The 25,464-nt window shown below is 44.2% G+C and overlaps 1 protein-coding gene across 7 annotated transcripts in view; it reads left to right on the forward strand.

Annotated features, from left to right (window-relative positions):
• Window positions 1-25,464, forward strand: part of KCNK2 (potassium two pore domain channel subfamily K member 2) — a 209,851-nt gene that overhangs the window by 48,485 nt on the left and 135,902 nt on the right. For all 7 annotated transcript variants that reach the window (XM_056568323.1, XM_056568325.1, XM_056568321.1 and 4 more), the window contains one exon: window positions 21,430-21,547. In XM_056568323.1, coding sequence (XP_056424298.1) covers window positions 21,430-21,547 — 118 coding nt within the window. The remainder of the gene's footprint in view (window positions 1-21,429; window positions 21,548-25,464) is intronic.

The following is a 25,464-nucleotide window of genomic DNA, read 5'->3' on the forward strand; positions in this document are numbered from 1 at the left end:
GAAACCACATGAGCAGTCCAGCCAATCAGGGCCCTCCAGCCCTTCCTCCACCCTGGTCTGACCAGACTGGGAGAAATTTATTCCAATCCTCCAAGAGTAGTTGAGAGTTTGTTATTGTTGAGAAAAGGCCTCTCCTGTGTTACCTGACCCACACCTCATGGGAACAAGCCTTAAGCACACTTGCTAAACATCCAAAGAGGAATGTCCAGCACAGAAAGTGCAATTGAACAGGAACTCTTTATTATCGGATCATAGGAAATACAAAGGACTAAATGCTGACGTGTTTTGGATCAAGCAGGAACCTTAATCATGGCCATGATTAAGGATCCTGCTTGATATGAAATGTGTCAGCATTGTTTCCTTTATATTTCCTTTGATCTGATAATAATGAATTCCTGTTCAATTGCACCTTTTGCGCTGGACATTCCTGTTTGATTGTTTTCAATCTCGTCCGGGAACTTTGCCGGCCAGCCCGAGTGCAGGTGCTTTGGAGTACGCAGGGGTGAGCTGTCAGCAGTGCCTGATCTGCTTCCACTTGCTAAACATCGTTTCCAGAGCACTACATACTCTTCAAATGGATCCAACCAGGTCATTAGTCTAGTCTAAGTCAAGCTTTGGGAACAATAGAAGTTTCTGTCGGGCCCCATAACACCAGAGGATAAAGGTGTCCATCCTGGTGGTAGGTACCAAAATTGAAATTCCTATTGTGAAGCAGCTCTAGTCAGTGTTAGTTGGCTCCCATAAAGTCAAGTCTAAGTGAAGTCTAGTCAAGTCAGAGTCAACACTGCAAGTCTCAGCAAGACCATAAGAGCACCTGTGGTTTCTTTCGTTTCTTTCCCATCCACTGCTATAAAAGTCTGTCTTCAATCTGTGGATCATACTGTCTACCTTGTTATCTTGCAATTATCCCAAGTAAGGTTCAAGTGGTTACCTATAATCTGGCATTTGAGGAAATATTTTCCCGGCACTTGGCCACCAAAAGCTGTTTTTCCTTGGAGTGTGGTGGGTTAACACTTCTGTCATCACGAACATTCTCCAACAGCCACCTATCCTGATAATCTGCACTACTCCCCACACGTAAGTCTACCACAATACGTCCAAAAAGGAGCTGAATGGAGTCACTAGCTGACTCCATCCTGCTCATTGAAACAAATGGAATGCTGGATGGGTCCAGCGGGGATGCGGCAGCCTTACATCGGTCTGTGCTTGAGGTTAAAATCAACTGGTGCCAGAAAGTTAAACCGATTTGTAAGTTACTTCTATTTAAAAATCTTAACTCTTCCAGTACTTATCAGCTGCTGTATGCTCCACAGGAAGTTCTTTTCTTTTTGGATTTCCTTTTTGTTTGACCACAGAGCTCTCTGCTGACACCTCTGTCCATGTCAGGAACTGTCCAGAGCAGGATAGGTTTGCTATGGGGATTTGCTCCTGCTCTGGATAGTTTCTAAAATGGACAGAGGTGTCAGCAGAGAGCACTGTGGTCAGACAGAAAGTAAATTTAAGAAGAAAAGGCCTTCCTCTGGAGCATACAGCCGCTAATAAGTACTGGAAGGATTAAGATTTCAAATAGAAGTAATTTACAGATCTGTATAACTTTCTGGCACCAGTTGATTGTAAAAACATTTTTTTTTCCAGCAGAGTACCCCTTTAAAGGGGACTCTGGTATATGCAGGGCCGGCGTTAGGGGGGGGGGGGGAGCAGACAGGACCCATCCTCCAGGCGCCCCCTGCGGCTGCTACAGTGTTAGTTGCTGAGGAAATGAGTGTGAGAGTGCAGCTAGCACCATTTAGAATTGAGCCTCGCTGCTTCTTAAAGGCTCTCAGCAAAGGCCATTCACATAGTGCTGGCAGGTGGCAGGGAGAGGCCAGGCTCCTTTAACAACCCTTTGTCTGGGGTGCATAGAACTCCATAACACCACCATCACCACCTTAAGATCGGGTGCAATGGTGGTGGTGCCCTCTGCCACAAAGAGCAGTGGCTGCTTGTAGTGGTGATGGGTAGCAGACATGACACACACTGATTCAGAACCTCAATAGTACAACACCATTTTGTAAAATTTGGGGGCTAACGTTTCTATGCAGTGCATTTTTTTGGGTAAAAACAACACACTATCTTTATTTTGTAGATCCATACGGTTACAACAATACCCAATTTATATAGGTTTTATTTTTTTTTTTTTACTACATTACTTTTTGTACATAATTTTGTATGCCTAAAATTGTCATATTCTGATTCCTATAACTCTTATTTTTCAGTGTATGGGGATGTATGAATGTCATTTTTGCACCATGATCTGTAGTTTTTATCGGTACTATTCTTGTTTTGATGCGACATTTCAATTGCTTTTTATATATTTTTTATGGTATTTGAAGTGACCAAAAATGTGCAAATCTAGTTAGTGCACTATTTCAACTTTTGGGGCCCCACTTTTAATTTTTCCTAGGGCCACACTAAGCCTAAAACCGGCCCTGGGTACATGAGTACTTATCTCCTATTATCATGATCCTGTGGAAAGGGGATAATAAGTGTCTGATCACAAGGGGTCTGACTGTTGGGACCCCCTGCAGTCTCCTGCTGTTACATCTTCTCTCTTCATGCACGGAACAACATCCTCTCCGGCAGGGATTACTGTCAAGCACGACACGAATGCTGCATCTCGGGCTGTCCCATAGAGATACATGGAGGGGCTTGTCACCAGTGCTTCATTCATGGACAGAGCCGGGGAGTGGGGCAGGAGAGTGCGGGTCCCAGCAGTCGGACCCCCGCGATCAGACACTTACAGGGTTCTATGGATAAGTTTTCCTTTAAGAAACAAAACATAACCCATGTCCCTGTGCGTGATGCAAAAGAAAGATTCAGAGTTTCTATGGGAGGACATTAGTAGAATGGATTGTAGCTTGCGCCTCTATTCCTGGCCTGCGGATCTTTTTTTAAATTTCCCATTTAGCATCATGGACACATTTTAAGCCGTTATTGTTCCTAGATCTTATTTCATCTCCCTGTTATTGGTGTTAATACCCTTCCAGTATTCTATTCTCTACAGCAGTGCTTTCCAAGCAGGGTGCCTCTGGCTGATGCAAAACTACAACTCCCAGCATGCTGTCCGGGCATGCTGGGAGTTGTAGTTTTGCAACAGCCAGAGGCACCTTAGTTGAGAAACATTGTGTTGGGGCATAGGAGAGAATAGCATACAAAAAGGCCTCATAGCTATCATTGCAATGGTTCTTTTGGTTCTTTCTCTGAAGGCTGTCCAGGCATGCTGGGAGTCGTAGTTTTGCAACAGCTGGAGGCACCTTTGTTAGAAAGCATTGTTAGGGCATAAGGGAGAATAGCATACAAAAGGGCCTCATAGCAAACATTGCAATGGTTCTTTTGGTTCTTCCTCTGAAAGCTGTCCGGGCATGCTGGGAGTTGTAGTTTTGCAACAGCTGGAGGCACCTTTGTTGGAAAGCATTGTGTTAGGGCATAAGGGAGAATAGCATACAAAAGGGCCTCATAGCAATCATTGATATAGTTCTTTTGGTTCTTCCTCTGAAGGCTGTCTGGGCATGCTGGGAGTTGTAGTTTTGCAACAGCTGGAGGCACCCTGGTTGGAGACCACTGCTCTGCAGCATTGTACGTGTTCTGATTGCGGTTCCGTCTCTCTGATGTCGTCCTCGCTGCCTCCTGTAGCTATTCTTTTCACCAGAAGCGATTCCAGGTTTGATCACGTTCTCTTGTAGCGCAGACTCATCTCCAGTTGTCTCCCGGCGTCTTCCTCCGTGTACTGTAATCTGTCTCGGATGCTGGAACATTCATCGCTTGTAATCTTCTCCGCTCTGATTTGTTACTTTTTCTAACGCTTTCAATCTCACTAGAAGGTCGCACGTTTTTACAGGTTTTTTTTCAGTATGTTTTTTTTTTCTGTTTAATACCTGTAAACTAAAAATGTTATGGTAAAACTCTGCAACTCACTCTTTAAGGGGATCTGTAATCAGCAAATGAGCGGTTATTTTCACTAAGAATGTTAAAGTGTACCTACATAAGCAAAAACTTTTTATATAGTGTAGATAATACCATTATATGTATATTTTTTATATACATTGGTTAAAAAATGTGTAAATTTGTGTCCCTTCAGCTATTGTCTGTGTGTCTCTGTGAGGAATCCAATTACAAGAAGTGTGGGTGGACAAGCAGGGCTCTGTACACGGAGGACAAGCAGGGCTCTGTACACGGAGGACAAGCAGGGCTCTGTACACGGAGGACAAGCAGGGCTCTGTACACTGAGGACAAGCAGGGCTCTGTACACTGAGGACAAGCAGGGCTCTGTACACTGAGGACAAGCAGGGCTCTGTACACTGAGGACAAGCGGGGCTCTGTACACTGAGGACAAGCGGAACTCTGTACACTGAGGACAAGCGGAACTCTGTACACTGAAGACAAGCGGGGCTCTGTACACTGAGGACAAGCGGAGCTCTGTACACTGAGGACAAGCGGGGCTCTGTACACTGAGGACAAGCGGGGCTCTGTACACTGAGGACAAGCGGGGCTCTGTACACTGAGGACAAGCGGGGCTCTGTACACTGAGGACAAGCGGGGCTCTGTACACTGAGGACAAGCAGGGCTCTGTACACTGAGGACAATTGGGGCTCTGTACACCGAGGACAAGCAGGGCTCTGTACACCGAGGACAAGCAGAGCTCTGTACACCGAGGACAAGCAGAGCTCTGTACACCGAGGACAAGCAGAGCTCTGTACATCGAGAACAAGCAGCGCTCCGTAGACCGAGGACAAGCAGGGCTCTGTACACCGAGGACAAGCAGGGCTCTGTACACCGAGGACAAGAAGGGCTCTGTACACTGAGGACAATCGGGGCTCTGTACACCGAGGAAAAGCAGGGCTCTGTACACCGAGGACAAGCAGAGCTCTGTACACTGAGGACAAGCAGAGCTCTGTACACCGAGGACAAGCAGAGCTCTGTACATCGAGAACAAGCAGCGCTCCGTAGACCGAGGACAAGCAGGGCTCTGTACACCGAGGACAAGCAGGGCTCTGTACACCGAGGACAAGAAGGGCTCTGTACACTGAGGACAAGCAGGGCTCTGTGCACTGAGGACAAGCAGGGCTCTGTACACTGAGGACAAGGAGGGCTCTGTACACTGAGGACATGCAGGGCTCTGTACACTGAGGACAAGCGGGGCTCTGTACACTGAGGACAAGCAGGGCTCTGTACACTGAGGACAAGCAGGGCTCTGTACACTGAGGACAAGCAGGGCTCTGTACACTGAGGACAAGCAGGGCTCTGTACACTGAGGACAAGCAGGGCTCTGTGCACTGAGGACAAGCAGGGCTCTGTACACTGAGGACAAGGAGGGCTCTGTACACTGAGGACATGCAGGGCTCTGTACACTGAGGACAAGCGGGGCTCTGTACACTGAGGACAAGCAGGGCTCTGTACACTGAGGACAAGCAGGGCTCTGTATAGTGTATACTTGCACCTATTACCCCATGTACATATTTTTAACATGTATTATACTGTGTAATGTGTGAAGAAAGCATTGTCACTTTAAGACTGTTTACTATGTGAGTTGTCATGTGATTGTTAGCCAGGAGGTATCAGTGACCAGGTGACTTAAGGCTGACAAATGGGACCTCCCAGAGCCTCCCTGGTAAAAGCCCTGGGAGGAGCCTCTGCTCTCTCTCTTGCTTCCTGCTGAGGTCCAGTCAAGTCGAGCCTAAGTGTGTGTCCAGAGTCATAGGAGGCCTCAAGTCAAGACTGCAGCCACGAGCTACAAACCTGCAAGTAACCACAGTCACAGTCTTGTCAGTCGCAAGTCAGTCAAGTCACAGTCATCTGTCTAGTCAATGTGGCCTGCACTAAATTGTCCACATCTACTACAAGTCCCAGCAAGCCCTTAAGGTCTCTGAAGTCACTGGTCACCTCCGTGTGCCCTGGCTGAACTGTATAGACTTTCCACCTGTCTGACGCCAAGTTACAGATAACGTTAGCTTTTCAGAGTCATTATTGCCCCCGTGCCTAGCCCAGGATCCAGCGGTATACCTTCGGGTGGTATTGAGGATAAACCACGCCCTGGCGTCACGAATACAAGGGGTTAATGCCATCTGCCCCTAGGGTAACAACATCTGCCCTCATCACACCCCGCTACCACATGATAAATAATTGATCCGAGAAGGTAAAAGCTGCGTCCGCCGCGTCTTCATCTTCTACCGCAACTGTAAAATTAGCCGCGTTTTATCGGGTGTCGTAGAGATTCGGGAGGAATCTGAAGAACTGGAAATAGCGAAGGATCCATCCGACCATATTATATCGTCTTGATGCTAAATATCAGCGCGTTATTAGATTCTCAAGCTGCCACTTAGAAGACATCGTGCCAAGGCTTACGGGGGCATAGCTAAGGTTTCCTAGCAACAAGCCGGAGTGGCGTTTTAGAGAGTTGTTGACTCCCGATGTCACATAATCTTTAGACTGATAAATGAATGATGTGTTGATACTTCAAGCAGTGTTCCCCAAGCAGTGCACCTCCAGCTGTGGCAAAACTACAACTCCCAGCATGCCCGGACAGCCGAAGGCTGTCCGGGCATGCTGGGAGTTGTAGTATTGCAACAGCTGGTGTCAGGGAAGACTGCTTTATTATGTTACATTGACTAGGCCGAACTGTAAACTATACTGTAGGGTCATGTATACGGTGCAGAATCTCAATGATATAGTGACAGGTTGAAATGCTTCATTATATCCATAGATGGCGTCTACTATACCGCCATATGGACTCTGCCACATAATGGGCCTCATTTACTTAGAGTGTCGGGTTTTTACTAGTGGGAAATGTTGTTTCAGACTTGCAGGATTCCTCTCTATTTACTATGGGGAAAAGTCGGGATTTATCCACAGGATTTTCTGTGAATTCAATAGGTCGGGTTGTGAAACCACGCCCCTTTTTGTACCAACCACGCCCCCTTTGCTACAGACCATGCCCCTTTTTCGGCTTTTTACAGTGCAATGTCGGGTTTGTCGTATTTTCCTGACGCACACTGTCGCAGACATGTCACAGACACTGGGGGAGAAAGGGGAGAGATTTTTCTATAGCAACCAATCACAGCTCAGCTAACGAGCTGTGGTAAAGTGAAACCTGAACTGTGATTGGTCGCTGTGGAAAAATCTCTCCAGTTTTTCTCTCACACAGTTTGATTAATCTGGGACACTCTGCGCCAAAATAACCAGACAAAAACTGGTTGGTTTTAACTTAGTTACCGTAAATGGATACTCCGGTGACAAACTTTTTTTTTTAAATCAACTGGTGCCAGAAAGTTAAACAGATTTGTAAATAACTTCTATTAAAAAATCTTAATCCTTCCAGTACTTATTAGCTGCTGAATACTACAGAGGAAATTCTTTTCTTTTTGGAACACAGTGCTCTCTCCTGACATCATGACCACAGTGCTCTCTGCTGACATCTCTGTCCATTTTAGGAACTGTCCAGAGCAGCATATGTTTGCTATGGGGATTTTCTCCTACTCTGGACAGTTCTTAAAATGGACAGAGGTGTCAGCAGAGAGCACTGAGGTAATGATGTCAGCAGAGAGCTCTGTGTTCCAAAAAGAAAATCATTTCTTCTGTAGTATTCAGTAGCTAATAAGTACTAGAAGGATTAAGATTTTTTAATAGAAGTAATTTACAAATCTGTTTAACTTTCTGGCACCAGTTGATTTGAAAAAAAAAAAAAGTTTTTCCCTGGAGTACCCCTTTAATGAGGGCCGATATATTGACTATTACAGTTCATACAGGTTGTCAGGAAGCGTCATCTCTGTAGAAATAAAAGCCTCCACAACTTCTAATGCACATTGTTTCGGTTCTTCAAATCTATTAGATCAATATTTTAAAATTAAAGGGGCACTCTTCCCCCTAGACATCTTTTTCTCTATCCAAGGGATAGGGGAAAAGATGTCTGATCGTGGGGAGTCCATCCCAAATCTTGGGCCAGCACCCTAGTAATAGGCATGCACGGAGCGATCACAGCCGCCACCCCCTCCAAATATCTTCCATAGACATAAATGGAAGGGGGTGTGACGACCACGGTAGCCCAGAGCGAAGCACAAAACTCGGAGTGCCAGAGTTACCAGCGGCGATCAGACATCTTATCCCCTATCCCATTTGGATAGGGGATAAGATGTCTAGGGGCAGAGTACCCCTTTAATGGTAGAACCTTGCAGTTTTCATTCTGGCCACTAGGGCTAAAACTAAGCTGAAACTTCCTGTTCTGTACAGATCATTAGTGATGAGCGGCATAGGCCATATTCGAATTCGCAATATTTTGTGAATATATTCACGACATTTGCATATTCGCTACGATATGTTCCTTTTTTTTTTGTATGCGAAAATTCGTAATTAAATTCGCATAGTGCGCATGCGTAATTATATCTTGGGAGGGATCAGTGTCCAGTCTGGAAGTGCCGATATTCGCATAAAAATTCGCATAAAAATAAACTAACTAATATTTGTCATTACGAATATATATCACTAAATTCTAAATATTTGGGTAATCGCAAAGTGACGATATTCGCGGTAAAAATTAGCATTTCAAATATTTGCGCTCAACACTACAGATCATATCCCAGTAATGCCTTCCTTCACAGCTCAGACAAGGAGTGCTGTGAAAAGCAACACCAGTAGATAGTTAACACTGGATCCGCCTCCATTCACAGCAGAAATCAACCTCCCCGCTCCCTGAAGAATGACCTCTAAAAAGGTTGCACAGAATGCCCAGTAACGTCTGCAATTCATCTGAAGGGGGCAGCATCATTCTATTGTTGTCTATGTCCATGAGTCCTGCTGTAAAGTGTAGTATCCCAGAGCAGGGTCACCTGTTGCTTCTCTGAACACTGTTCGGATGGCTGTAGTCACAAAAGTTACTGCTCTGTCTAAAGTCTTTCTCTTAACGGGGTACTCCGATGTATACATTTTTTTTTTTTTTTTTACTCATCAGAGCCAGATGTTGAAACATATGTCATTTTTTCCCAATCTGTTTCCATTTTCTAATTGTGATTTTTTTTATGCCATATTGTTATGTGCATTATTCGGGGGGGCAGCCATCTCTCCTTAGAAGTTTTTAACAGTATTTAGAGATCTGGGGGGAGATTTATCAAAACCTGTCCAGAGGAAAAGTAGCTGAGTTGCCCATAGCAACCAATCAAATCGTTTCTTTAACTTTTCAGAGGTCTTTTATAAAAGAAGCGACCTGATTGGTTGGCAACTTTTCCTCTGGACAGATTTTGATAAATCTCCCGCATGGTTTATAGCAAACCCCATGGACATAGACATAATAGTCTGGCCCAGACACTATTGACATGAATAGGAGTGATGTCTAGGCATGCTCTCTGACCTTTGGAGAGGCAGGGAAGCATGGCGAGCCGCCTCCATTGCGCAGAGACGCGCTATAGCAGTAGGGAAATAAACGGCCAGAACTTTGCCGCTACAGGACCAATTGAAGTAAGTAACCCCTTGTTTTAATGCTGTTCACCCGCACTATAGCCCAGTATATTGAGTTTGGTGTGGGTAAACAGCCTGTGAGTTTCCCTTTAGTAGACTTAGGGGCCAGAATGGACACTGCAAGTCGTCAGGAGTATTTTATAATATAGTGTAGCCTATGTATTTATCTTTGTATGTTCCTGAACAGGTTCCAGCCCAGCTGGTCTAGTCTTCCTGACAAAACGGTGAATTGCAGTGCCGTTCATCACTGTATAAAGCTGCTCGTCAATGCAGGAGGTAGAAGCGCTGACCCAATCAGCTGTAGAGCCAGTGCTCCTAACCCCTGGTGGTGGTAGATTTTAATGTGCAGCTCACTAGCTGAGTTGCCTGTTTTTGTGGTTTTCTTCCATCAATGGCATTCCCTGCCTGTTTTCCAATATTGACCTAATGTGACTTGTCCATTTGCCTGTTCCTTGGCTATTCTTTTTCCTTCTGATTTTGTACTTTATTGCCCTTCCGATTAGACCCTTGCTTGCTTGATTCTAATCCCGGTTCTGTATTTTTTATTTTTATTTTTTACTGTGCTGCCCTTTAGGTTTTGACTCTCTGGGCTTCTTCCACTCTGTTTAACCTCTTGTCTGCTTGTTTGGTTCATATTCTTCCCATGTGTTGCTGACCTGGCTTTCTAACCTCTCCTGACTCACTTAGCTGGGGACTGTCACCCAGTTACGGGGGAGGGACGTTTTGGGTGTATCGTCCAAGTAGATAGGGACAGTAGTTTTGGGTGAGCTCAGTTCATGATGTATAATTAGTAAAATGGAAAATTAGAAAAAACATTACCGAAAATCTATACATTTATATTCACATTTCCTACAAAGTGTGTAAAAAGAGAAATAAAAACCTGACATCTTGAAGGGATATTGCCAACCGTAAATGAATATGTGGTAAGAGGGCAAGGGTGAGGTGTGCTTAATAACACTATTGAGTTGCTCACCCATGGCCCGGCCCGTATTTTCCATCAGGCACCGGCGGGCCTGTGCCTAGGGCGGCAGTGTTTAAGGGGCGTATACTGTCTACAGCATTGTTTCCCAACCAGGGTGCCTCCAGTTGTTGTAAAACTACAACTCCCAGCATACCTGGACAGCCGAATTATGCTGTGAGTTGTAGTTTTGCAACAGCTGGAGGCACCCTGGTTGGGAAACACTGGTCTACAGTCTCAGTTCCTAGGGCAGCAAAAGCAGTAAATATGATGCCCATCAGGCGCTTATTATTTTTTAACATTATGATGATTTAATGACAATATTTATAATTGGATATTTATAATTTATAAATATTTACGATTTATAAATAATTATAATTAGACTCTACTGATCATCATATTGGGTTGAACTGTGATCCTCTAGCTCATTGTTTCCGAACCAGTGTGCCTCCAGCTGTTGCAAAACTACAACTCCCAGCATGGCCGGACAGTCAACGACTGTCCGGGCATGCTGGGAGTTGTCGTTTTGCATCAGTTGGAGGCACCCCTGGTTGGAAAACACTGACCTATACTATATACTACTATATAGTGCAACATGCTGGGAGTTGTAGTTTTCACTTGGGGCAGCTGCTGATGCTAGAAGTTGTACGTTTGCAACAGCTGGAGGCACACTGGTTGGGAAACACCGCATTTTAGTGGTTGTTCTGACCTTGGCTTCTGAGCTGCTCGGTCTGTCAGTCCAGACACACTATGCACAGCCTATAACAATGTTCTGGATGAGTGTAATTGGTGAATTACTTTGCTTTACATAGATTATCCTTGTGCATTAATGACATTATCCATGATTGTTGCACGAGCCGTCACCCGCATTATGCAGCGCTATGAGCCGCGGTGCATATGCAGATGTATTAGAAACGATCTGGGAAGATTTATTTAATTACTTTTAGCTCACGAAAAAATAAATGTATTATCTAAGAGTTTATCATACAATTAGAAGGGATTATGACAGGATTATATAGAGGACTGTGGGTTATTTCTGACATGCGGATTGTGCGCATTATTCCCAGCCACTCATCCCTATGCATTATAGATAATACCTGTTAATATATTGGCCATTCCTTGTTAGAGCTATTTCTTGGGGAGAGTGCGAAAAGATGTACAGAGGAATATAAATCATTCAATGTCTACTGAGAATATTGGGAAAAGGGATTTGCTAATTATCTCTATTCCAGGAGCAAAAAGAGCTTGACTCCTTAGAAAGCCTAAGAACATGACTGGGGATTTTTATAGCCAAGAGCCAATCTCTGCCAGAATGGAAAGTTACCAGTCTGGAGTTGTCATTCCTTCATCAGTACAGAGCAGGGTGCTGGCTGGCTAGGTGGGAGGGATTGCTAGGGTTAAGTTTATCCTTCGGAATAACACCAAAAAGCATAGGAAAGACGTAAAACAGGCAATCATTTTTGCCTGATTGTTTGGCCAACATAATTCCACGTTTTATGGGTATTTTTGTAGGCCATTGAGGCACTCTCCACAAAGGAGAACATTAGAGGGTTTATGCATCATGAGGTGGAGGGGGAGAAAAAAAGCAGAAATGGAGCTATATAGAGCAGTTAATCCCAATTGATGAAGTTGGACAGTTGTTCCAAATCGGAAAAATGCTCATCTCTGAGGGTTGTGCAGGCAGGCACAACACTGGCGATCGCATGTAGCAGGTTGCAGTATCGGGAGGCTGCCGGCCGTTGGTCCCGTTGTGCCAGAGGTGAAGATATAGGAGGAAACAGCTGGTTCTGGGATAACCTAGCGAGGCTACCCCAGTATTCCGGCAGAAAAATGCGATTTCGGCTAAAAGGCGCACACCCGAGAGTAGTGAACAATAGCAGACTTTATTAAGTTAAATTACCGTATTTTTCGCCCTATAGGACGCACCGGCGTATAAGACGCACCCAATTTATAGGTGTAAAATCTAAAAAAATTAAGATTTTGAACCCAATAGTGGTCTTCAACCTGCGGACTTCCAGATGTTGCAAAACTACAACTCCCAGCATGCCCGGACAGCCAACGGCTGTCCGGGCATGCTGGGAGTTGTAGTTTTGCAACATCTGGAGGTCCGCAGATTGAAGACCACTGCATAGGAGGTAATACTCACGTGTCCCCGCCTGCTCCCGTCACCGCTGCCCTGGATGTCGCTCCATCACTGTCGCCGTGTCCCCGTCGCTCCGGAACGTCTCTGCTGCCGGACGGGTATCCTCACTCTCCGTCGCTGCCATCACGTCGTTACGCACGCCGACGCACGTACGCGACGACGTGATGACGAGGAAGGAGAGCGCCGGCCATACAGGGGATCCTTGAACGGAAAAGACACCGAGGAGGCAGGTAAGGTCCCTCCCGGTGTCCTGTAAGCACTAACCCGGCTATTCAGTCGGGCTGTTCGGGACCGCCGTGGTGAAATCGCGGCGGTCCCGAACAGCCCGACTGAACAGCCGGGTTAGTGTCACTTTCCCTTCAGACGTGGCGGTCAGCTTTGATTGCCGCATCTGAAGGGTTAATACAGGGCATCACCGCGATCGGTGATGTCCTGTATTAGCCGCGGGTCCCGGCCGTTGATGGCCGCAGGGACCGCCGCGATAGGGGTGTATTTACCGTATAAGACGCACCGACTTTTTCCCCCCAGTTTTGGGGAAGAAAAAGTGCGTCTTATACGGTGAAAAATACGGTACTTGCAGTGCAAATGGGACAACACGTTTCAAAGGTTCATCAGGACCTGAAGAAGAAGGATGAACCTTTGAAACCTGTTGTCCCATTTGCACTGCAAGTTATTTAACTTAATAAAGTCTGCTATTGTTCACTACTCTCGGGTGTGCGCCTTCTAGCCGAAATCAGATTTTTCTGCCGGAGTACTGCTGTAGCCTCGCCAGGTTATCCCAGAACCAGCTGTTTCCTCATGCAACATGAGGTGACCTTACTAATTACCTATCAGACATTATTGCTTACCAAGGATCCGTGCTTGTGTTGGTGGTAAACGGCCATGTCCTGTGTCCCGCATAACGTTGCTGGCTTCTTTGTGTGAACTGGCTATTTTCTGTTTCTGTGCTCTCCCTTCAACTACAATTCCCAGGAACCCTTGTTTCCAGGTGGGAGGTGACTTATCTCCCTCCCACACATGAGCCACCCCGCTTATTGCAGCACAGCCATGCTCCCTTCCATGGGTGCTGTGCTTAAAACTTCAATTCCCTGCAGCCCTGTGAAGAATGATGTCCCTCCCACCCAATGGTCGCTCCACCCATTGAAGCACAGACACGCTCCCTTTCAACACCTGCATTTTCTCTGGCCCCACTGAAACCTGGAAAAGGCCAGAGACAACACTTATTTTTGTATGCTGCTAAAATGAACATCTGGGGCAAACACGGGTACAGACACTATTTTATAAACAACACAAATTTTAGATCCCCTGTAGCACAGTCAAATAAAAAAAAATTCCAGAATCCCCCTTTAAAGTGTTACTCCGATGTTGGACCAGATAGCTGTTAAAGTCTCCTGGCAACTTTGCAGTCTGAGACTTGCCCACAATTAGTAAATGTATTAGCAAATCAAATCTATATTCTGAACGCTTTAGTCTTGGGTAAGACTCGGGATGCAAAGTGGTTGGGAGATTTAAACAGGGATCCTGCTGCCAGACCAACATAAGAGTTATGCTCCGGTGTCCCTCAATAAAGGTCTTTCTACTAGACAGCCTGCACTCTGCTTTGTCTTCAGAAGAGACAACAACCCTGAAACAGCTTCCTACAGATGTAAAAGTTTTCATTCTGGTAGAGATCTTGGCTATTTAAAGGGGTACTCCGCCCCTAGACATCTTATCCCCCATCCAAAGGATAGGGGATAAGATGTCTGATCACAGGGATTCCGCCACTGGGGACCCCTGTGATCTTGGTGCCGGTTGACTGGCGATGTGGGGCGGAGGCCCGTGACATCACGGCCACACCCCACTTGTGACATCCCGGCCATGCCCCCTCAATGCAAGTCTATGGGAGGGGGCGTGACATCCGTCACGCCCCCTCCCATAGACTTGCATTGAGGGGGCATGGCCGTGACGTCACGAGCGTGGCCGTGGCCATCACAAGCCTCCGACAGTGCCCCCGATGCAGCAGGGAGATTGCGGGGGTCCTTTGGATAGGGGATAAGATGTCTAGGGGCGGAGTACCCCATTAAATCATCTGTCATGTTCTAAGGCTTTCTGTTATTGACTTGAAGGGATGCTGTCTCTAACAAGTGGCACACCAGAGAGCAACCTCTTTCCTTCTAGGAGAGAGCTACTTTGCATATCCTTTTTCCCAGTAATCACATGCAATCTGTGGATGAATCTGTGTGTAAGGTTGTAATTTTCCTGCAGCGCCACCACTGGAGAAATAAAACATTGCAGAGTTCCCTTTAAAATGCATGGACATGTTAGGTCCTCTAAAAAAAGAAGACTTGTTTTGTAGCCATTGTGATAGACAATGTCATCCAACCCTTTGGCTCTCCAACTGTTGGAGAAATTTGGGGAACTCTTAGTTTTGCAAAAGCTGGAGGCATACAGCTGAAGGCAACAGTGCTGCAAAAAAGAGTTATCCAAACACTGTACCCCCAACTATTTCTAAACGACAAGTCCCAGCATTACAGGACTGCCTAAGGATGACACACGTGAATGACAGGAAGTTGTAAGTTATACACTCACCATATTGTCTTTGGTGGTAGAGTACAGGCAATCCCCAATAATCATTGTGTGTGTGTACAGCATGAAACCAGAGAGGAAAGGGTTACAGAGCAGGGCTCCCAGGCTCCCAAGAGCAGTGAGTCAACAGCGTGAGGGAGGGGGAGGGGCCATCACTGTGCAGGCAAGAGAAGGGCACGCCCCCTCCCTTTGACAAGCTGAAAAAGACATTGAGCAGCTGTAATATGCCATTTCTTTGAGAAATATCAGTGATAGATACATACAAATTACATGTACATGATCAGGATGAGGTACTCAGTAACGTATTAACAGTTTTTAGTTTTTTTTTTTGAGGGATCTGACAGGTACGCTTTAAATGTTTTTATGCTTTTATGTGTGATCTTCATTGCTTCCTGTTTCCTAACAGGAAGTGAAACACACCTGTGCGGCATGTGGAGGCAGTCTGTTGTACAGTAGACAGAACTTTCTGTGAGGTAGAAAATAAAAGAAAAATGTTAAAATCCTCCCTATTCCTGTCTGAATATATGGAGACAGATTGTAAGATGGGTCGAACGGGTTGCTGGGTGTGATAAGGTGATGAGGAATTTGGCCAAAATGGCAAATTGTTGAAGAATGTTCTGTGGAATATCTGAAATAATTTATGTTGGACGCCGCGATGGATGGATGGATGGACGACTACAGGATGTGGATTATCAGTCTTCAGCAGTATGTGTGATTGGAATACCTGAAGCACTCAACTTCCCATCTGTCCATCTTCTATATTTCCGACATCTCTCATCCGAATGAGCACAAGCAGTTCTGGTGGTAAAATAGCGCATAAATAAGTGCAGGTGGACATTAAAAACCTTATACCAAAAAACAACAAATCTTCAGAATCTCTTCATTGGGGGACACCAATAAGTAGCCGTTACAACAGGGTATATACAGTCCACAGCTAGGGTTGCCCCCTGGCCGATATTTTACCCGCAAAGTCAGTATTTTGGCCACCCTGCCGATTTTTATTTTATCTTAAAAATTCCGGAAATGCAATTATCCAACTCCTGAAATGTTGCACCATATGCTATACCAGTGTTTCCCAACCAGAGCACCTCCAGCTGTTGCAAAACTACAACCCCCAGCATGCCTGGACAGCCGTTGGCTGTCCGGGCATGCTGGGAGTTGAAGTTTTGCATCAGCTGGAAGCACCCGTGGTTGGAAAACACTGACCTATACTATATACTACTATATAGTCCAACATTCTGGGAGTTGTAGTTTTTGTTTGGGGCAGCTGCTGAGCCACTGGCTGTATCAGGGCATGCTGGGAGTTGTAGTTAGTAACTAACTGCAACTCCCGAATTTTCTAAAAAAAAAAAAAGCCTTCAAAACAAATATGGTTAAAATCAGGGCACAAACAATGAGCCCTCATACAGGCCTGTATAGGGAGAAATAGAAAAGTTATAGGGGTCAGAATGGGACAAAATTTCCCCTGCATATGTATCTGTGATGTTACGCATATATAATTAATTATACAAATTTGCATGGCCGGTATTTTTTGCAAGAAAGGTGGCAACCCTATCCACAGCTATCTCCAATCCATTAGTCCCATTGGGGACCTCCTTGGTACAGGGGAGATGTCACGCCACCCAGTCACACAGCAGTCTTCCTCCTGCAGCACCCCATCACACAGCAGTATTTCTCCTACAGCACCCCGTCACAGAGCAGTCTTTCTCCTGCAGCACCCCATCACACAGCAGTCTTTCTCCTGTAGCACCCCGTCACACAGCAGTCTTCCTCCTGTAGCACCCCGTCACACAGCAGTCTTCCTCCTGCAGCACCCCATCACACAGCAGTCTTCCTCCTGCAGCACCCCATCACACAGCAGTCTTTCTCCTGCAGCACCCAGTCACACAGCAGTCTTCCTCCTGCAGCACCCCATCACACAGCAGTATTTCTCCTGTAGCACCCCGTCACACAGCAGTCTTCCTCCTGCAGCACCCCATCACACAGCAGTCTTCCTCCTGCAGCACCCCATCACACAGCAGTCTTTCTCCTGCAGCACCCAGTCACACAGCAGTCTTCCTCCTGCAGCACCCCATCACACAGCAGTATTTCTCCTGCAGCACCTGATCACACAGCAGTATTTCTCCTGCAGCACCCCATCGCCACACAGCAGTCTTCCTCCTGCAGCACCCAGTCACACAACAGTCTTTCTCCTGCAGCACCCCATCACACAGCAGTCTTTCTCCTGCAGCACCCAGTCACACAGCAGTCTTCCTCCTGCAGCACCCCATCACACAGCAGTATTTCTCCTGCAGCAGCCCATCACACAGCAGTATTTCTCCTGCAGCACCCCATCACCACACAGCAGTCTTCCTCCTGCAGCACCCAGTCACACAACAGTCTTTCTCCTGCAGCACCCCATCACACAGCAGTCTTCCTCCTGCAGCACCCCATCACACAGCAGTATTTCTCCTGCAGCAGCCCATCACACAGCAGTATTTCTCCTGCAGCACCCCATCACCACACAGCAGTCTTCCTCCTGCAGCACCCAGTAACACAACAGTCTTTCTCCTGCAGCACCCCGTCACACAGCAGTCTTCCTCCTGCAGCACCCCATCACACAGCAGTCTTCCTCCTGCAGCACCCCATCACACAGCAGTATTTCTCCTGCAGCACCCCATCACCACACAGCAGTCTTCCTCCTGCAGCACCCAGTAACACAACAGTCTTTCTCCTGCAGCACCCCGTCACACAGCAGTCTTCCTCCTGCAGCACCCCGTCACACAGCAGTCTTTCTCCTGCAGCACCCCATCACACAGCAGTCTTCCTCCTGCAGCACCCCGTCACACAGCAGTCTTTCTCCTGCAGCACCCCATCACACAGCAGTCTTCCTCCTGCAGCACCCCGTCACACAGCAGTCTTCCTCCTGCAGCACCCCGTCACACAGCAGTCTTTGCTGTAGCTCCTTTCTGTCAGGTTGGGAGACTTCCTTATCTTCCACCCTCTTGCAGTTTCGCCTTCACTTGTCCTACTCAGTGGTAAACCTGAGGAAAGGAGACATCTCCTCCTCCCATGTCCTCTTACCTACAAGATGTTCACCCCAGCCATGGTGACCATCATTCAATGTCCCCAGCCTGGACAACTCTTGGTCACATAAAGGAGGGAGACTCATGCTCTGCCTGCACCTTATTGCCTTTTTCAGGCTGCTTCGTAAACTTGCTTATCCACAAGAGGGAGACTTCTTTTGTTTCCAATCTCTTATGTCTATTTGGATTTCCTGATCAATGTTGCACACTTACAGAAGTGAGACTCCCTCCCCATCTACACTTTTGTTTCTTACATGGGGCTGCTTCTTTCCGTCCTGCAACAGTCACTGCAGTAGCACCAGACAGCCCGCACCCATAGCAGGGGGATGATTGCTTACCAAGTGGCTTGTGCCGCACTGCATAGCATTGTGTAAGACTGCTTTTCTCCTCCTCTTTCTTCTGAGCAGGTGACACATACTAGCTATGTCCCCACTTGTGTCACAAATGGAATGGCACTTACTTACACACAGTCCTTGGGCTGTGGCAATCTAGAATTAGGTCTTGTGGGGGAATGTTTTGGTCTTCACTGTGGGCAGCATAGAAGGGACAGCACAGATTGCTGAGGGGCATCCCCTTTCATCCCTTCAGTAAGGTGCACTCCACATCTTACATGTCTATTTCACATCTATCTATCTATTGTGAGACAGTGACAGGAATGGTGGTCGGGGATTTCTATATTTTCCTAAGGAAAAAATCCAGTAAAGAGTTAAATTCCTAGCAGACTATGGACAACTCCTGTTATCAGGCCTGGAATTTTGTTGAAAAGCCAGGTTTGATAGTGGGGCTTTTCATTCCCCTTCCTGGGCCAGGCTAGGTTTTATACAATAGCCCAGATCAGCACAGGTGCTGAAGACAGCAGTTAACAGGTGAAAGACTGCACTGAGAGGAACTTTGTATACAGAGAAAAAGAAGAGTTCAGACAACACCTTAACAAATAGAATCATGTTTTATTGTATCATATTAAAAAAACAGTGTGAAGAGACGCATAAAAGTAATTGGAAGTGGAATTAAGGTCAAGTACTAGTACAAAAAATAGGGTTACTGCCGACTATGATGAGATAATATATAATATATTAAGACAAGTAATGAGTCTAAATGTGTACTCTCAGTTCCTTTTGAAGGCTGCACTCCATGCCATACATTACTCCTACCAAGGTGCCAGTAGTGTGATATACATTCAATAAAATGCCTGAGTATACAAAAAATACCAAAAGTGCATATGTGTATGAACTAGTGATAATTATCACAATATTACTGCACAGTGTTAAATATATATGATAATACTCAGACACTGTCCATGGATACATGCAGACTGCAAGTGCACCGAAGGTTCAATCAGATAAAGAGAGTTGCCTTACCCATCATAAGCAGCAGAGCCCCGACCCCTACGATCGTTTCGGATTCCCTTTATCAAGAGGTACTCAACTGAGAGGAACTTGCCTGCAGGGCCTGAGGTCTGATAGCCTCTCCTCGGACCATTGCCATTTGTGTAAGGCAACAAATGAAGTCAGTTTTGTCAGTACATTTCCTGTATAGTGAGGGCAAGTTAACATGTGCAGCTAGTACTTGGATGAGGAGGTTTTTTATTATTTTATTATTTTTTGCCAGTGTGAATTCGGCAGGAAATTGTGTTTGGACAATAAAGACCCAGAGAAGCCTTGCATTTGAACTGTATCTGACTGTTTTTACTACTGTTTGCCCATATCTACTGAGCTACTCCCACACTATGTAGTTCATTCTTTCTATCTATCTCTCATATCTATCTCATATCTATCTATCTCATATCTATCATCTCATATCTATCTATCTATCTATCTCATATCTATCATCTATCTATCTATCTCATATCTATCATCTATCTATCTATCTCATATCTATCTATCTCATATCTATCTATCTATCTCATATCTATCTATCTCATATCTATCATCTATCTATCTATCTCATATCTATCATCTATCTATCTATCTCATATCTATCATCTATCTATCTATCTATCTATCTCATATCTATCATCTATCTATCTATCTCATATCTATCTATCTCATATCTATCTCATATCTATCTATCTCATATCTATCTCATATCTATCTATCTCATATCTATCTATCTCATATCTATCTATCATATCTATCTATATATCTAGGAAGGATGCCGCAGCACACGGAAAGTTCAAAAGTATGAACAGTGGTTTATTCCATGATAATACAAGTTAGCAACATTTCTGCTGCCAATGCAGCCTTAAAGGGTAGCTCCCACCATCCTATTTTATTTTTTTGCTAGCCCGTTACACCCCCCCCCCCCCCCGCTACGGCACTAGCCCGTTCACTCCTCCCCCCCAACCCCCCCCCCCCCCGCCCCGCGTACCCCGTTCCCTCATTACACTTGCAGTTACTGCAGAGTCCGGCAGCGGGCGTGCAGGGACAGCGGCGGCAACGAGGCGGCGGCGGCGGCGATGTGGGGGAGGAGTGGCCTCCCAGCCAGTGGCCGGGGAGCCAATGCGCTCGCTCCCGCCTGTCTGATTGACAGGCAGGGAGCGAGTGCAGCCTAACTGAAAAAGGACTGATTGCCACTCCAAAATCAGTCCTTTTTCAGTGGCCGGTTTTTAAATGTAAATTAAACCTTTTTAATGAAAAAAAATAATAATAAAAGTATATTAGAGATATGTTGTAGTACATAAGTACTACAACATATCAAAAAATAAAGTTGGTGACAGTGCCCATTTAAGGCTGCATTGGCAGCAGAAACGTTGCTAACTTGTATTATCATGGAATAAACCACTGTTCATACTTTTGAAGTTTCCGTGTGCTGCGGCATCCTTCCTAGATGTCTAAATTGCCTTGACCGGGGCTCCACTCGCTGCTTGCACCGCTATCATACTATTGTGGGACGTGCTGCTCTACCTTCTCTTGTGCTGTATCTATATATCTATCTATCTATTTATCTATCTGGGCTAACTTTATTTCCGGGAAGGGGGTTTGGAGCTCTGTTTCTGAGAAAATGAACCAGAACTGTAATTAAGATATTGCGTGAAATTATTAATCACAGAATTGTGGACATATTTAGTACCAGATTTCAATAATGCTATGACAGCTGTGTTAGGAAGCCATATGTGATTCTAATGTCATTGAGTTAGAAGCAGTTTCCTAAATCCTCCAGCATCACCCGACATGATGTGTTTCATGTTTTCTAACAGCTTCCGTTTCAACTTACAGCATGTTATGGCGGCAATAAACGCAGGGATAATACCATTAGGAAACACTTCCAGTCAGCACAGTCACTGGGACTTGGGCAGCTCCTTCTTCTTTGCTGGGACTGTGATCACTACTATAGGTAAGTGTCTCTTTCACTTATTTCAGAATTTTGCATTAGGTTTTTCAGAGGAGCCAAATGAACAAACATCTGGGGTCACCACATTATATATAAATCTGAACCCCTTCACATTGTTTTCCTATTGCAAATGTAAATTGTGCTTTAGGGGTACTCCACTGGCCAACGTTCGGAAGTAAATGTTCCAAACGCTGTTTTCACGCTGCAGGGGTTGGCCCGCCCCTGGTGATGTCACGGCCATGCCCCCTCAATGCAAGTCTATGAGAGGGGGCCACGCCCCCTCCCATAGATTTTCATTGAGGGGAGGGGGCGTGATGTCACAAGGGGCCGGATCTCGCTCTGTACAGCTGAGAAACAGGGGTACAGCAAGGAGATCGTGGGGGTCCCCAGCAGCAGGACCCCTGTGATCAGACATCTTATCCCCTATCCATCTATCTATCTCATATCTATCTATCTTATATCTATCTATCTATCTATCTATCTATCTCATATCTATCTATCTATCTATCTCATATCTATCTATATATCTATCTATCTCATATCTATCTCATATCTATCTATCTTTCTCATATTTATCTATCTATCTCATATCTATCTATCTCATATCTATCTATCTATCTCATATCTATCTATATATCTATCTATCTCATATCTATCTCATATCTATCTATCTTTCTCATATTTATCTATCTATCTCATATCTATCTGTCTATATCATATCTATCTATCTCATATCTATCTATATATATATCTATCTATCTCATATCTATCTATCTATCTCATATCTATCTATATATCTCATACATATCTATCTATCTATCTCATATCTATCTATCTCTATCATATCTATCTCATATCTATCTATCTCATATCTATCTATCTATCTATCTCATACCTATCTATCTATCTATCTGTCTATCTCATATCTATCTATCTCATATCTATCTATCTATATATCTATCTCATATCTATCTATCTATTTATCTATCTATCTATCTCATATCTATCTATCTTATATCTATCTTTCTATATCATATCTATCTATCTATATATCTCATATATATCTATCTCATATCTATTTATCTAGCTAAGTTGCAAGCTAAGTACCTCACTGTTTCATAATTTCATATTTTCATTTATTGCACTACAGCTGTATAGCTTTTCATGTTTCATCTATATACTCATGTTTCATCTATATCTTTGTGCTAGCAGTGTGCTGCTGTATTCTCCTGTTGCTGTATATTTAGCCCAGCAACCTGCACCTGCAAGCCAGGTTTTTACAATAGTTTGGAATCAATAGTGCTGGCCAATTTATCCTTTGGTTGTATTACATATACGGGGGAGTGGCTACCTCCATGTTGGCTCTTGCACCCCACCCACCTCTATTAGGTGTATATAAGGTGCCTTGGATGTTTCAGACCTTGCATGCCTGCTGTACTGTTCACACAGAGGCATATTCATAGTGTAGGGTCCGTCCCAGAATGAGGTCACCTTACCGTGGTGGGACGGTCCAAGCTATTTGGCGCCAAATTTGCAAGCTAAGTACCTCACTGTTTCATAATTTCATATTTTCATTTGTTGCATTACAGCTGTATAGCTTTTCATGTTTTATCTATATACTCATGGTTCATCTATATACTCATGTTTTATCTATATCTTTGTGCTAGCAGTGTGCTGCTGTATTCTCCTGATGCTATCTATCTATCTATTTATCTAACCAAAGAATAAGTTGGCCAGCACAATTAATTCCAAACTATTGTAAAAACCTGGCTTACAGGTGCAGGCTGCTGGGCTAAATATACAGCAACAGGAGAATACAGCAGCACACTGTTGCTATCTATTTATCTATCTATTCATATCTATCTATCTAATATCTATCTATCTCATATCTATCTATCTCATATCTATCTATCTCATATCTATCTCATATCTATCTCATATCTATCTATTCATCTAATATCTATCTATCTCATATCTATCTATCTATCTATCTATATCTCATATCTATCTCATATCTCTCATATCTATCTCCTATCTATCTATCTATCACCTATCTATCTATCTCCTATCTATCTATCTCCTATCTATCTATCTCCTATCTATCTCCTATCTATCTCCTATCTATCTATCTCATATCTATCTATCTATCTATCTATCTATCTATCTATCTATCTATCTATCTATCTCATATCTATCTATCTATCTCATATCTATCTCATATCTATCTATCTATCTATCTCATATCTATCTCATATCTATCTATCTATCTATCTATCTATCTATCTCATATCTATCTATCTATCTCATATCTATCTCATATCTATCTATCTATCTATCTATCTCATATCTATCTCATATCTATCTATCTCTATCTCATATCTATCTATCTCATATCTATATCTATCTATCTAAGCAGAAAGGGTGCAGACATTTTTTTCACACCGATCACTTTTATTTACGGTATTCACAATTTTTTTTACACATTATATTAGATGCACATCTACACATACATCTACGTATGAGTATGTGCACACATGTATGTACATATGTGCCGTATACATATATATTTTTTATATACAAAATATAATTATCATATATATGCACATATAGTGTTGTACGTTTAGTACATATAGTTTCTATTATTATATTAGAATTTTTTATTCCTTAATTGATTTTATTTGTTTTCACACACTATTCACACTCTGCGGTTACAATACGGCTATAACACGCTTTCTCTTCTGCTATTTTGTCAGAAGCTACAATATTCATACCTTTATACTTGGGTATTGATCTGTGATCGAGTCGCCTATACATTATATCATATATAGTACAAACCCTTTTTCTACTCGATTACACTTTTTGAGCTGTGACTATCTCTGGCCTTGCCACATAGCCTGATGCCGTTCTCAGCATCAGTGTGAGAGGTGCGCAGGCATGAATACTGGCGCCGATCACGTGACAGTGTGTGAGGTCAGGTGTGTGTCACATGACCCGTATCTAGAGATTACGGAAGTGAATGCCGGCATGGCGTCTATACACGTGTAGGTGTGTGTGGATCCGTCCCCATGACGACTTTGTTTTTAATTAGCACTTGTGCACACATCCAGCTGGCACTTAATTACAATATTTTATTATATGCTGTGATAAATGTATTTTACATGAGGATCGGTATATTCACTATTATGTATTTCATTGCATTTACGTTATATATATACAGTGGTCCCTCAAGTTACAATATTAATTGGTTCCAGGACGACCATTGTATGTTGAAACCATTGTATGTTGAGACTATAACTCTATGGAAACCTGGTAATTGGTTCTGAAGCCCCAAAATGTCATCCAAAAATAGGAAAAAAGTGAGGATTAAAATAAAATAAGTAGTTAACTAATATAGATAAAGCAAATCCTTACATATAAAAGTAATAAAGATCTGCTGGAGCTGTAATCACTGTCTATGTAGAGGACAGGAGCTTCTTCAGGGTCCTGTACAGAACACAGTGTCCTAAAAATGTAACATGGAGGCGCCCTCACCTGGTGTTCAAAGGAGCAGCTAACCCTGGTACAGGTAAAGAGTACAGAACATGTAATGCCTCCCTGTACTGTAGGGGGCGCTACCAGACATCAGTCAGTGCATACACTTCAGTAATACAGGGGTTTTACCAGTAAAATGTCCATTCTGATTGGTCGGTTCTTTCAGCCATTGACACGTTTTACAGATCTGGACTGTCCGTACATTGTATGTTGAGTCTGGTTTCAAGTTACAATGGTCCAGAAAAGATCATTGTATGTTGAAACTATTGTATGTTGAGGCCATTGTAAGTTGAGGGATGACTGTATTGTATTATGGATGTATTTTATATGGATTTATAGATTGATGTATGTATTGGATAACAAGATGATTTGAAGTGGCACCAACACTT

This window comes from Hyla sarda, chromosome 3 (genome assembly GCF_029499605.1).
Source record: "Hyla sarda isolate aHylSar1 chromosome 3, aHylSar1.hap1, whole genome shotgun sequence".
NCBI classification, from domain to species: domain Eukaryota; kingdom Metazoa; phylum Chordata; class Amphibia; order Anura; family Hylidae; genus Hyla; species Hyla sarda.